Genomic DNA, 14,500 nt, shown 5'->3' with positions numbered 1-14,500 from the left:
AGAATAAATGAGGCTAAAGGAAAGCATTTATTTGCCCCGACAGGAAAAAGGCAAGAAAGGTGCACGATTTCTACTTTACCTACGTAGAGACAATCAAAGTTGAACAACTAGAACTTAGTATTCACAAGGCATTATGACTAGTGGCTATTTACAAGGTCCTAGACTATCCAGCCCTCGCTCCTACCTGGCTTATTTCATATCACCCTCTCCTCGCTCACCTCTTCTGGCCATACTGGTCACCTTTTACAAAGCTCACCATCTTTGCACAGGCTATGTGTCTGCCCAGGATGGCCAGGCTAAATCCAGGACTTCACTCAAATATTTCTCCCTCAGAGTGGTTCACTCTGCTCTTGAATCTAAATGAGAAGCACCTCCAGACCCCCACTATTTGTTATTGTCTCTGCAGCACATTGTTTTTCCTGCACACTCCTCACAATTTGTAATTTCACTTCTACCTGTGTGTTGACTGAATGTCTGCCTTTCCTGTGAGACTGGAGGCTTCAAGGGGGACAAGAACCCTGTCTCTTTCGTTCACCTGGTGTACCCAGCACAGCGTAGATGAGATGCTTTACTTATTGAGTAAATGAAGGAGGGCAGCTTCAGGGCCTGGATGACAAGTGTGGTAGAAGGCTCTTCTCCCCACTTCTGCATGAAAGCAACCACCACTCTGGCTGAATCACAAGAAGCCCCCTGGGACCTTCTGGAAGCAGCATCCCTGAGGTGAGCACTCAGGCCCTCATGGTGGCTGGTGACATTGGTGACGCTTCTTCAAGAGTCTCTTGGGCAGGGAACAAGTGGGAGCCAATGAGCCTGCCACATGGTAACCAGCACTAACAGAGCGATTTAAGAACCCCTGGGACACATTCCTTTGAGACCCCCAGTAATATCTCAGAGGAATATCTGTTATTATTGGCTAAGAACTATTTAGTCTGCAGACACCTGAACTGCATGGATATTTCAGGGTACGCCAACAAGCCTGAGCTGTTCTATTTAATTATTGCAAATTAATCATGTAAAGCCACTGTTCAGAGTTCTTTCAAGTGCAGAATTCTGTATTTATGATGTTAAAAAAAAAATCCATCCTGAACAAAAAAATCAATTTCTCATCTCCATTCCTCACCTAATGACAATTTTCACAAGCACTAAATTAAAAAGCCAACTTTTCATCTTTTTGTTTTTTGTTAAAACTCCAAGTGTTTTTATTTTTTAAATTATTTATTTATTGGCTGTGTTGGGTCTTCACTGCTGTGCGTGCCCTTCCTCTAGTTGTGGAGAGCGGGGGTTACTCTTCATTGCGGTGCACGGGCTTCTCAGAGCGCAGGCTCAGTAGTTGTGGCGCACAGGCTTACTTGCTCCACAGCATATGGGATCTTCCCAGACCAGGGATCGAACCCGTGTCCCCTGCATTGGCAGGCGGATTCTAAACCACTGCGCCACCAGGAAAAGTCCCCAACTTTTCAGTTTTAAAGAAATCCTTAGAGCTTCAGTCTACTGTGCCAGGGCCAAGAATCCCATGAGTCAGATAACCTTTGGCATTTTTATGCTTCCCGAGAGTTGTGCTGTCCAAACCATGTCCTCTCACCTGTATTCTACCTTTCTGTTAGATATCAGATTTCCAGTGTATGCCATTCTCACCTTATCAATCAGTTCCACTGACAGCTGCAAGAATTAGAGGCCAAACAGTGAGAAGTCTGTGTGAGGAATGAACAGTCAGCTCACAGGGGAGGAAAGCAAGGCTACTGCCTAAGCCATTTGGAAGTCTTTCCTGTCCTTCTGGCCCTGCATATCACAGACAGATTAGAAAGTGCAGAGACCTGGCAGGAGAATTCTGACCCCAGATCCATCCCTCCAATGAAGAAAAGGATCGCAAGCACACTGAGTTTCTAAAGACCCGGCTAACAATCACAGACTGGTAAGGAGGCTCAAAATCTATTATAAATTAGACCTCCTGGGGGCCTATTACTGAAAAGATGCTTTGAATTTGGTGTTCTTCTTTCAAGTAACAATCCTTTCATGGCTGACCAAGTTCCCTAAGGGTGAAGATTAAGGCATTCATCTTTGCCTATTAAAAAATTAGGCAAAAAATTAAAAAAACCCACCAAAACCTGTCTGCCAGGTCCAATGGACAGCCTCTTCTTCACTTTCTGCCATAGTGTACTCTGGCCAGAAGGGGCATGGAGCCAGGCCCGCGGTTTACACCCATGGCTATTCAAATGATATCCTGACTACAGATTCCTGCTGGGTGGTCCTATGGCTCATCAGACATGGGCATGTGTCACAGTCTATTAGAACGTGACCAATCAAGGCCTCTCCTTGTTTTAAATGAATCTGGGGTGAAACATTCTTAGACACCTTTTGGATGCTAAACGTAAGTAGTGCAGGATTAAGAAGAAGGTATTCTTAAGAGTCAGCAGGAAGGAACTCTTTGTTTTAGAAAAATGGTAACCAAATACAAGATATAGGATCAAGGTTAAGAGTGTAATTGGATCTGAAGCCAAAAATAAAATGATAATAAGCCCACATTTCATCAGAAATGTTGACCTAATTTTCTTTCTTGGCTTTAAAATGTTCTTGATTGGATATACAAGTTTATTTTCTGTTATAGAAGAAATTAGGAGGCAGTGACTTTTTTTTTTTTTTTTACTAACAGTAAAAAATGCAGCAGAGAGATTTGGCTTGGTATTAAGAGATCTGCTTGTCAATCTACTAACAAGCACAACTAAGAATCTACTTATATCTGCAATATTGTACTATTGATGGAATAGTTAAAATTCACATGGGCCAGAGATTTCTGAAGTGGGTAAACACACACACACACACACACACACACACACACACGACTACAGCCCAAAACAGATCAATCTACTAATGAAATAGGCTGTTCAGCCAAAGAGCCATTTCCTTTAAATCCTACATACTTGGTAGTGTTAGAAAAATATATAATATCAGAAAAACTAGGTTTCCTACATCAGATTAAACCTACTTTACTTCCACCAGAAAGACATTCTCAGTACAAGTAAGGGTAGGTATTTGGGGTTTATTGTAATACTATAGTTAGAAAGTTTGGCTGGATTGAATGTAATCCTCAGGCGTATCTGATTCTAGACTTACAAGACAGATCAACATAAATTAAAACAGGACAATTTAAAGTAATTGAAAAAAGCAAGACTCTGACAGTGGATGTCTAAAACTAATCCACTAGCAAGCTCTTGTTTCACTTAAGTGAAATTAAACACAGATTTTAACTGGAGTCTATCTTTATCAGTGGTTTTAAAGAGGATCCACAACTCTTAACTAAATAAAAAGTGACAAAGTTAATTAGAAAATCAGAGCTTACAGTGTGGTCTACTGATGTATTGATTCATAATCATGGGATACAGAAACTGAGAACACCTTTGGGGGAAATTACAGATTTTATGCTTTTTAGAACTTCCTGGAAATAACCTTTGACCACATTTTGAAAGGTAATTTTGAATCACCCTCACACCCCCCAAATCAGATGTCTTTGTAAACAATAAGTCTGCCAACCCTTATCAGGATAGTCAATCATTTTCCATTGGAATCTGCAGATAAGTAAGCAGAGCAGGTGGCTAAGGCTGGCAGTGGGTTCAATCATAGGAGTAGGCAGCTTCTTTCAGGGTTCTGATTTGGTTTGCTAGGAAAACTTTCCTTATGTTTAATTTCCTTGAATTTTGGGGGACAGGAGGAGTATGGTCAAAAAGACTATAAAAATGATACTTTGTTAAACAAAAACTGTAGTTTACTTCAGTCTATCTGTCTTCCTGTTGCACTTAAACAAACTTAAAAAATATATTAACTTTTAGGCCTGTGACCAAATTAATGCTGAGTGTGTGTATGTGTACATGCTTGCTCTTTGCATATTTATTCAGGCCTGGCTCCCAGTGTTCGACAGAGCAAACAGCTCTTTAAATATTTAAACAGCAAAACTGTGATTCTACCACCTTTCCAAAGAGTACAAATGCTGAATGAGATGGTCAGTCATCTAATGCATGGTACATTTTTTATATATATTAGATGGTCCAGCCTATCACTTGTAAATATTTTAAAATAATTTCTGTATACTATTTTTTCATATTAAAATTAAAAATAAATTTTCCTACTTAGGCATTAATACCTCAATAAGGATTTTTTTTTTTTTTTTGCAGTACACGGGCCTCTCACTGTTGGGGCCTCTCCCGTTGTGGAGCACAGGCTCCGGATGCGCAGGCTCAGCAGCCGTGGCTCACGGGCCCAGCTGCTCCGCGGCATGTGGGATCCTCCCGGACCGGGGCACGAACCCGTAACCCCTGCATGAGCAGGCGGACTCTCAACCACTGCACCACCAGGGAAGCCCTCAATAAGGATTTTTTAAAGAAAAAAGTGGTATTTGGAAAACCAGGAGCAATGAGCTACAATCAAATGGGCAGTAGCACATTTTTGAAAATGGTAACCCTGTGCCATATCAAACTGTTCAACATTTATTTCTAGTAAATATATACAAGGAAAGTAGTTCTCCCAAGCCACTTATATTCCCTAATTCCCTAGTCTATTAAACTTAACATACAGACAACTTTTAATCAGGAATCACTCGACTGTATTTATTGACATCATTTAACTAACACTAAGCCTGTCTAAACCCAGGAAGGGCTTACCAAATTTTCTTCCTTTTTCAAATTATCTGTCACCATTTAAAAATCACAGTACAGTTGCTTAATAGAGACACTATTTTTTAATGAAAGTTTTCTTTCATTGAATTTCAACATCAATAAACATCACAGCATAATCACTGAACTGAATGTAAGAGAGAATATGTTCACTCTTTTCCAAGACTTGCATTGTAAAAGTGCACGGCTGCTCAATAAATCCTGGATCTCTCACAACAGACTTAAATATCCCTGGCTATAGCTGGGGGAACAAAGCACTTCACACATCCAACCATATGCTCATGATCGAGCAAATATTCTGTTGCTTGCGTACTTTGGAGCCTAAAGATACGTTGCCATTGTAGAGAAACATAAAAGGTGAAGGCCACCTGGAGGATCTACTGCACCCCAAGCAACAATAGTAGTTTTAATAAAACTGTAATGACTCATTATGGTAAAAATTTATACCGATGAGGCTCCTCCACGCATCTACACCATTTATACACACACAGTTCTTAAAAGTTAACTGGCACAGTTTTAAAAGAGACTCCTAAAGGGAGAAGAGAATCAAGGCAGAAAAACAAAGGAGATTAGTGAGATTGAAAAGGAGATACAGATGATAAAATGAGCTAAAACAGTCTCCAAAGGTTACCACAAGCAGAACTGAAGAAGTAGCCACAAAATTCTACTGTGTTTAAGAATCACCTGGGATGCTTGTTAAAAATGCAAATTTCCACCCTCTATGCCCAAGACTCCAGATTCTGTAACTCTAGGCTGGAATCAAGAAATGTGCATTTTAAATACATACCCAAGGTAAGATTCTGATGCAGGCCATCTCACAGTCTATACTTCTGAGACAACCCCAGCAAGCACTGGAAGACAGAAGGCCTTCGAGACCAACCACATTTCCTACCCAAGAGGCAAGACTCAAGTCATGTGAAAAGTCAATTCTTAAGAAAGAGATAAAGAAGGGGAAGGTGGGCAGAGAGAGAGAGAGAGAGAGAGAGAGAGAGAGAGAGAGAGAAATCATTCATGGTGAATTACTCTTCAGTTTTGAGAGGGTGCAATAGTATTTGTGTTGCCCAGGTCATCAATTCATGAACTATTCCAGTGTTAAATTTCCCAAATGGAATTAAATTTATTCATTGATCCATAAGCATATTGAAATGCCTATGTGTGGCAAGGATGGTAGAGATTCAAAAAAATAGAAAACAGGCCTTGCCCTAAAGGTGCACTCAACCTCCTCACAAAGAGAAGGTGGGCGCCAGGAGCAGAGAAGGATGAAAGACACATGTTGCTAAAGGTAAAAATAGTTCTCTGGTGTTCAGGACAAGAAAAACCTGTCCTCTAGATTTCGTTAGGGAGGGGGTGAGCATCAGAGAAGACTTCCTGGAAGTGGCATTTACAGTGAATCTTTGAGGGCAGACAGGTTTTGAAAAGGATTCTCCGTGTGCAGGAAAACAGCATGCCAGGGACATAAGAAGAATGTCCGAAAGTCCACTGAGAGAGCTTATGGGAATATATATCGCTAATATTAGCTCCAGGGCAATGCTAACTAGTTACCTAGGCACAAAATCCCTCAAAGGAAAATTGTACAAATAAATGCAGAAACAGAGCTCCCTTCTCAGGACACAGAAATTCCAACATCTGGTTCTCAACCCACTTAAAGGAAAAAAAAAAAAAAAAGACATATGTTACAAGGCCAGGAAACGGTGGTGTAAAAACCCAACAAAGAGCAGTCAGGAGGCACCTTCTCAAAAGGCAGCTGCCAAGCGGCTTCCTCTCCCACATTCACTCACTGTCAAATCTTGGACCCTGGATCGGGCCTTGGAGACTGAAGGAGGAGAGGTAACCTGCTAGCTTAACACACGCATCAGCGTTCCTTCTACTGCTGAGGTCCTAACACTCATTCAACAGAGACTCAAAAGTATCACGTAGCATAAGGCGTGAAGAGAATTCAGAACTTTTGCTTTCTTTTCTACATGAATTTGTTTTTAATTTTCTCTCCTCTCTGCTTCTACTGCTGAGAAAACTTCTGATGGGCTGTTTCTGAACTAGGAGGCAAAGGGACCAAGTATCTCTGCTGCCTTACTGAGGGTCCCTCTTTGAAACAACTGGATCAAGGACTCACATCTGGTCTCTTTGTCAGCCATCCCAGCAAGGCAAGAGAAGCAAATTCATACATGCATCAGGTTCTGCATCTTGCAAAGTTAACTTACTTTTTAAACCAACACCCACCCAGGAGGCCTTGTCATTCTTAGTTCTGATTTACACAAGGCCTAGATATATTTTCTGTTTCTTGCCTAAGGTAGTGCTGCATTGAAGCACAACTGAAGTGGGTTTATGATTTCAGTCTACAAATGCTGCAATTAATTTCTGTGCTGCTCTGCTTGTGTGAGAAAGCAATCACTCCATGTCACTAAACTGCTCCTTCAGTCTAAATTCTGCTTTGTGAAGGTTGGCACTAAAGGCAGATTACCCTGAAGCTGGATACTGAAAATTTTTTTGTAACGTTATGTTTGCCACATTATAGTAAAAGTCATAACCCTCAGTGCACCATAACATATACCATTGCTTTATTCAGTTTTTTAATATTGCCCTAAGCATTTACTCTGATTCAAGAGGAAATTCTGGTGGGGGAAAAAAAGGATTTTTTAATCTATTTAAATGTTAGCTGTTTTATATTATTGGAAACTGAAAAAATACACACACAAGAAATCACTCAGACCACTACGTGCCAATGTTCTCAAATGAACTGGACTATTCTTGGTGCAAACTTTGTCAAGTGAATGTATTTCATATTTGTGAAATGCCACTCGAATTCTGTACTCTTGAAAGCAAGATTCTTAAAATAATTGAACCCTATACTTAAAATAGCCTTCTTGAGAAAGTGTTAACGAGATACCTCTATATTTCAAGGTAGTATTTGTTTATCTCTAACAAGTTACTGAGTGGCTACTATATGAAATGTACAGTTTAGGGCACTGGGAAAATAGCACTTAACAAAACAAAAATCCTGACCTTCAAGAAACTTATGCTCAAGGGAAAATCCTATGTAGTTAAATAATGAATAAATGGAATATAGCCTATTAGATGGGGAGAGACTAGGTAAAGTACTTAAGGAAGGATGGGGGTAGAGAGTTGGGAGCGGGTTGCAATTCTAAGTAGGCCGGGCAGGGAAGGCCCCTTTGAGAGGCAGCATTTAAGCACTAGGAGATACCCAGGTGTACCTGGGGAAGGAGCATCCCAAGTATAAAAGCCAGTGTGGCTGGGGTGAAATGGGGAACAGGGAGAGCCAAAGAGAGGGAAGGGTCTGAGAAATGACAGGGGACAGACCATATAGAGGATTGTAAGCCACTGAGATGTGGGATGGAGAGCTATCAGAGTTTTATTTAAAGCATTAATGTGATCTCGCTCACATTTTTTTATTGAGATGTAATTCACATATCATAAAACTCACCCTTTTAAAGGGCACAATTCAGTGGTTTTTAGTATAGTCACAAGGTTGTACAACCATCACCACTTCTAATTCCAGAATGCTTTCAGCACTGCAGAGAGAAGCCCAAGACCCCTAAGCAGTCACTCCCCTTTTCCCTGTCCCTCTCAGGCCCTGGCAACCACTACTCTACATTCTGACTCTACAGATTTGCATATTGTGGTCATTTCATATACATGGAATCATAACATGTGTGGCCTTTGGTATCTGACTTATGTTTTACTTGTATCTCTCTGGCTGCTGTGATGAGAATAGGCTGAAAGGAGGCAAAGTCATAAGCAGGGAGACCAGTGACTAGATGAAGGCAATAATGCAACTGAGAGATGAGAGGGGTTTGAAACAGGATGGGAGATGGTGAATAATGGCTGGGTCTTGAGTACATTTAGATAGGCTGGATATTGACTATGAGAGAAAGAAAAGTCAAGGACAACTCCTAGGTTTTGGGCTTATGCACCTGAAAAGATGGAGCTGACATCAACTTAGGGTACAAGGCTGCTGGAGGGGCAGATCGGGAGGAAAAACAGAGGCTGGTTCTTGGAGATGTTAATTAAACCTGGGATAGTGATTAGCCTTCCATGTGAAGATGCCAAAAAGAGAGCTGAATGTATGAGTCTGGAATTCAAAGGATAGGTCTGTGCTGGAGATATAAATGTGGGAGTTAGAGAGTGGAAGGCATTAATACCATGAAACCAGATGGTATCACCAAGGATGTGAGTGACTAGAGAAAAGAGGAGAAATCCAGGGAAAGAGTCCCTGGACAGGTCAATATTTCTGGGTCTGAGAGATGAGGAGGAACCAACAAAAAAGACTAAGAAGGAAGCATAAATAAGGTGGGAGAACCAAGAGAGAATGGAGTCTTAAAAACCAAATGAAAACACTTATGGAGCAAGGCATTGTCCACTATGCCCAATGCTGCTGACAGGTCACTGAGAATTAACCACTGGATTTAGGAGCATGGCAGGCAGTCATTCACAGATCATGTATCTTCTCTCCCTCCATCTTGCTTACTCCACTCCGGCCACATCTATCTTTGCACTTGCCATTTTATCTACCAAGGGTGTGCCTTCCCCAGACATGGCTTTGGAAAAAATAGTCTGAGTGGAGTGAGGAAGTTGACAGTGGTAGGGCTTCCCTGGTGGCGCAGTGGTTGAGAGTCCGCCTGCCGATGCAGGGGATACGGGTTCGTGCCCCAGTCCGGGAAGATCCCACATGCCGCGGAGCGGCTAGGCCCGTGAGCCATGGCTGCTGAGCCTGCGCGTCTGGAGCCTGTGCTCTGCAACGGGAGAGGCCACAACAGTGAGAGGCCCGCAAACCGCAAAAAAAAAAAAAAAAAAAAAAAAAAGAGAGACAGTGGTAGAAGAAGAACTGAAGTCAGGGGCAATTCTTTTGAGGACTTCAGTTGCAAGGGGATGAAGAGAAGTAGCTGTAATGGGAGATGGAGTAAAGAGAGGGCTTTAGAATGGGAGACAAAAACATGTCCATGTGCTGGCGGGACAAATCTAGTAAAGAGGGAGGTAAGTGATGCAGGAGGGGCTAAAATGGGTTAGAGGGGACAGAATTAAACACATTTCATCTGTCAAATAGTCAACACTTAAAATATAGATCATCTACTGATACAGGAAAAACAGGTAAGGGCAAGCTATTTTTTTTTTTCCAGGAGACACCGAAACCAGTTAAAATTATCTAGGTCCGTTCTTCAAGGCTAAAGATATTGGATTAATTGTACACAGAGTGTCAGGTTCAGGATTAGGCTCTGGGCTTGGAGTCACAAGATCCAAGTTCAGGGACTATGACAAGTTATAATAACCCAGAAACTTCTTTTGACCTCCCTTTTTTGTCCATAAAATACTGATTAAAACCTGTCCTCTCTACCTTATAGAATTGATGTGATGATCAAATGAAATATGCAGACATTGTAACTCTTAGGTGAGCTGTCCCTGTGAGGCATGGTCAGTACTGCTAGATAAGGAACAAGTGCACATGCTCACTCTAACTCCAACACTCTACACTTCAGCTCTAAGAAGGGGAAAAAGGCAAAATGAAAAATTTGGGGAAGAATAAATACAGCATAGAAAAACAGAAGCTTTCTAGTTATTTATTTATTTATTTTTAATTAATTATTTTTTTTTGCTGTATGCGGGCCTTCTCACTGTTGTGGCCTCTCTCGTTGCGGAGCACAGGCTCCGGACATGCAGGCTCAGCGGCCATGACTCATGGGCCCAGACGCTCCTCGGCATATGGGATCCTCCGGGACCGGGGCACGAACCCGCGTCCCCTGCATCGGCAGGCGGACTCTCAACCGCTGCACCACCAGGGAAGCCCCAAGCTTTCTGGTTATTTAAATCACACTCAATAAGTTGAACATGAATTATGCCTTAATTTCCACTTTCAAAAAACTCAACAATCCAAAATCCTCTAGCTTAGATTCAGCTGAGCCTGGACCAAAAAAAGAAGTACACTAAATTTGACGGTAGGCCTGAAGCAAGATCATGCTTAAATACAGATGTGACCTGATACTTCTCCACGAATCTCTTTCATTCTTCCTGCGCCCTTACCCCCTGCCACGATGACCTCAAATCAAAAGACCATGTGGTCCTCAACTTTTTTGCCTAATAGGAGACATTAGTGGGCGTTTTTAAATTATTTTTTATTTGTTAATTAATTTTAAATTCTGGCTGCTTTGGGTATAGACCATAGCTCTCTTTAAGGAAAATATATCAATACCTTACAGGGTATCTTGATCTAGCCATTAACTTTTCTCCTTATTTCTTCAGGTAAACTAAGACACAGAGGTGTGTGCTCATTTTTTCAAATGAGAGAATCTATGTTTATCAACTGTTAACATAAAGAATTCTGAGATGGAACTTATTTATACAATAGAAGCCGAAGTTGAATTGATCTTATTACTCAACTTCCCCTCACATTTGATCAGAAAACTGAGGGAAGAACTCAGCTGGCCATGGGACCTCACAAGGTTTTAAAGTAAAGTATGAAAGACAATATACAAGGAAATATATACACACACCTGTATGTCCATGTGCATGATGTATGTCACTTTCCTTTAAAATATGTCTCTATCTCTTTACACATGTACCACTTGGCAAAGGAAACAGAGCTCCCTTGTGAGGCCAATGTGTACACTTCATGTGTAATTAATCGGGAAAAGCTTACTTTTTTCTAATTACAAAGGTATCTTTGTATCTATATTTATGAATATTTGTATACCAATAACATATTAGATACTGACTCTTTAGTCAGAATTCCAATCTCCCACTAAACCCCGTTACTCTTATTTACATAAAACAATTCACTTTATATATATATATATATATATATATATATATATATATATATATATATATATATATACACACACACACATATGCATGCATGCATGCAGTACGCGGACCTCTCAGTGCTGTGGCCTCCCCGGTCGCGGAGCACAGGCTCCGGACGCACAGGCTCAGCGGCCATGGCTCACGGGCCCAGCTGCTCCGCGTCATGCGGGATCCTCCTGGACCAGGCCACGAACCCACGTCCCCTGCATTGGCAGGCGGACTCCCAACCACTGCGCCACCAGGGAAGCCCTATTTATTTATTTTTAAAATAAATTTATTTATTTATTTTTGGCTGCATTGGGTCTTTGTTGCTTCGCGCGGGCTTTCTCTAGTTGTGGCGAGTGGGGGCTACTCTTCGTTGCGGTGCACGGCCTTCTCATTGCGGTGGCTTCTCTTGTTGCGGAGCACGGGCTCTAGGTATCCAGGCTTCAGTAGTTGTGGCCTGTGGACTCTAGAGCACAGGCTCAGTAGTTGTGGTGCACGGGCTTAGTTGCTCCATGGCATGTGGGATCTTCCCGGACCAGGGCTTGAACCCGTGTCCCCTGCATTGGCAGGCGGATTCTCAACCACTGCACCACCAGGGAAGCCCAAACAATTCACTTTATAATGATGTATATTACAGAGCTTCTAAGAACAAACTATTCTGATGGATAAGTATATCTGCCTCAAGCTCCCTCTTAGTGACACACTCCAGTATTATTGGGGAAGGATTTATTTCAAGTAAGTGATTTTTTTTAAAGTTAAAACATATCATTTAAGGGGCCCAAGCTATTTCAAGGATTGGTTTTGATTTTAATATTTTTAAAGAAAGTTTTATCATAATACTATTATAGTGTTATTATAATTATATTATACGTAATTAACAATATAATGAACATAATGTCATAATTAACATTAACTCATCCTTATTACTTAGGGTCATCATTACCAATATGCAGTAATAGGCTACATTATAAAATCTTCATAAACTCAGAATTTGCTGAAGAGTGTGGAGCCCTTCACCCTCACCCTAGGTAGAATCAGGCTATGCTTTTTCTTAGATGACACTGTCTGCCTCTTACAGCTTTTCTGCCTCGCTTGGCCAGCAGTCATTTCTTGCTCCTATCAGCATGCCTAGAGCTAGCAGGCTCCCCTATTTCCACGCAGCTTTTTCTTGATTCTAAAAGTAGTAGAAAGAGCCATGGTCTCAAAGTGTGGTGATTCTGCCACAACCCAGCTGCATGGCCCTGGACAAACCACTGAATCACTTTAGGAATTCGCTTCCTTGTCTACACAATGGTAGAACTGGCCTGAATGATCATTAAGTCCTAGCCAACCTTAAAACTTTATAATGAATGAACCTTACTAAGAGCTAGGTAAAAGAATAGAGAAACTCAGACAAAGGACCTCAGAAGTTCCTGTACTTTGCTGCATGGAATTTATAGTATCTTGGGTTTGCTATGTCATGGACATTTCAGTCTTCTAGGTTCTTTGTTTTATCTCCAATAAGTGACATTCTGCATTGGATAAATCACGTCCAGACAAATGGGACAGAATTACATTAAGAGCTTTTGAAACAGGAAGTTAAATATGACTCTTAGATATACTTATTTCACATAAAAGATAAGAATTCAAGAAACTTTCAGAAATTCACAGAATTATTCCTTTATGAAAACTTTTGTTTCTAAGAGCATTTCCATTTGATGTATCAACAAAATGACACTATATGCATTAAAAAGTGACTTACCTATAACTACATCATGACCATCGACTAAGCCAGCAGAGAAGAGCTCCTGAGAAACGCCATCTGCTGTATCTGCCCAAACGTGAAATGAAGGTGTATCAGTAACCATACAATAAAAACCAACAGTCCAGTAAAATGTAAAATATATATTATTCATTAAAAAAATCATCCATGTGTGTTTCAATTCAACAATTCAGATTCTATCAGGAGGAAAAATCAGAAGCAATGTGAAATACATTTGCCACGTACAATCTGCATCCTGCTTTTTATTCAACAGAAGTTTTACAAACTTATTGTTTCATTTTTGTTGAACCAAAAAACTATTACCCTTTGTCTACTATCTGAATTATTCTCAAATGCCCCTCTAGAAGTTAGCTCATAACTGTTCCCTATGAACACTGCTTTTCTTTCTTGCCAAGGTAAACACCAGCCACCATCAATCCTTTTCTATCATTAGTAGCTACTGAGTTAGAATTTATGGCAAAGGTTGAAGATGTAGCACTTGATACAACCTTATATTTGGTACAAACAGCCTATGAGCCTGTTGGACTATTAAGATGAGCTATTTAAATTTATGCTATTAAGAAGATCCTTTAACATGACATTGATCATTTGATAGCAACAGACTCATTCTCTTAGAAAATGTGGTTGGATAAAAGAATGTAGTTTCTCAATGATAAGTGACAGGAGTTAGCAATCTCATAAAGATGGGACTGAACAGGCTGTAGCAAGTGAATATAACTGAAATTACTTAATCGAGGTTATACACGAACACGATAATAGTAAGAAGTCTGTTTGAAGACTTTGTAAAGGGAAACTGATAAATTGCCATGTGCTCAAAGAACCGTTATGAACCCTATGTTTTCACAAGGGAGATGACATGGTCTCCATGGTGGCCTGATATACTCACAAATAGCCAATACTATAGCTGGATAAGAAGAAACTGGGAAAGCATAGCTCCTGAATCAAACAAGCACCTAAACTGAATTGCAGTTTGCTATGCCAAAGCCTGCCCTCAACACAGACTGGGTTTCCCTGCTTAGTCTGTGTTTCGCATGTGGTGATTATGTAAGTGGGCTCAAGTGTGTGTAGGGTGTGTATGTGTGTGTGTGTGTACCTGTATGACCACATAGTTGAAGGTACAATTATCTTTCACACTGGGCTTTAATGTGCTTATTAGCCCAGTGTCTGACTCATAGTAATTACTCAACAAATGGTAATTGATGATGATGAGGCAGCCAAAGATCATGTGAAATGCTCCTTACACCCTTGTGCTCTTTCTCCCTCTCATACATGGCCC

The 14,500-nt window shown here is 40.8% G+C and overlaps 1 protein-coding gene across 1 annotated transcript in view; it reads right to left on the bottom strand.

The window, feature by feature from the left end:
• STK39 (serine/threonine kinase 39) overlaps positions 1 to 14,500 on the bottom strand; it is a 324,624-nt gene that overhangs the window by 41,726 nt on the left and 268,398 nt on the right. The window contains exon 16 of the mRNA XM_081242627.1: positions 13,204 to 13,272. Coding sequence (XP_081098753.1) covers positions 13,204 to 13,272 — 69 coding nt within the window. The remainder of the gene's footprint in view (positions 1 to 13,203; positions 13,273 to 14,500) is intronic.

This window comes from Mesoplodon bidens, assembly GCF_964165515.1.
Source record: "Mesoplodon bidens genome assembly, chromosome: 8".
Taxonomy (NCBI): domain Eukaryota; kingdom Metazoa; phylum Chordata; class Mammalia; order Artiodactyla; family Ziphiidae; genus Mesoplodon; species Mesoplodon bidens.
This window is presented reverse-complemented; position numbering and strand designations above follow the sequence as displayed.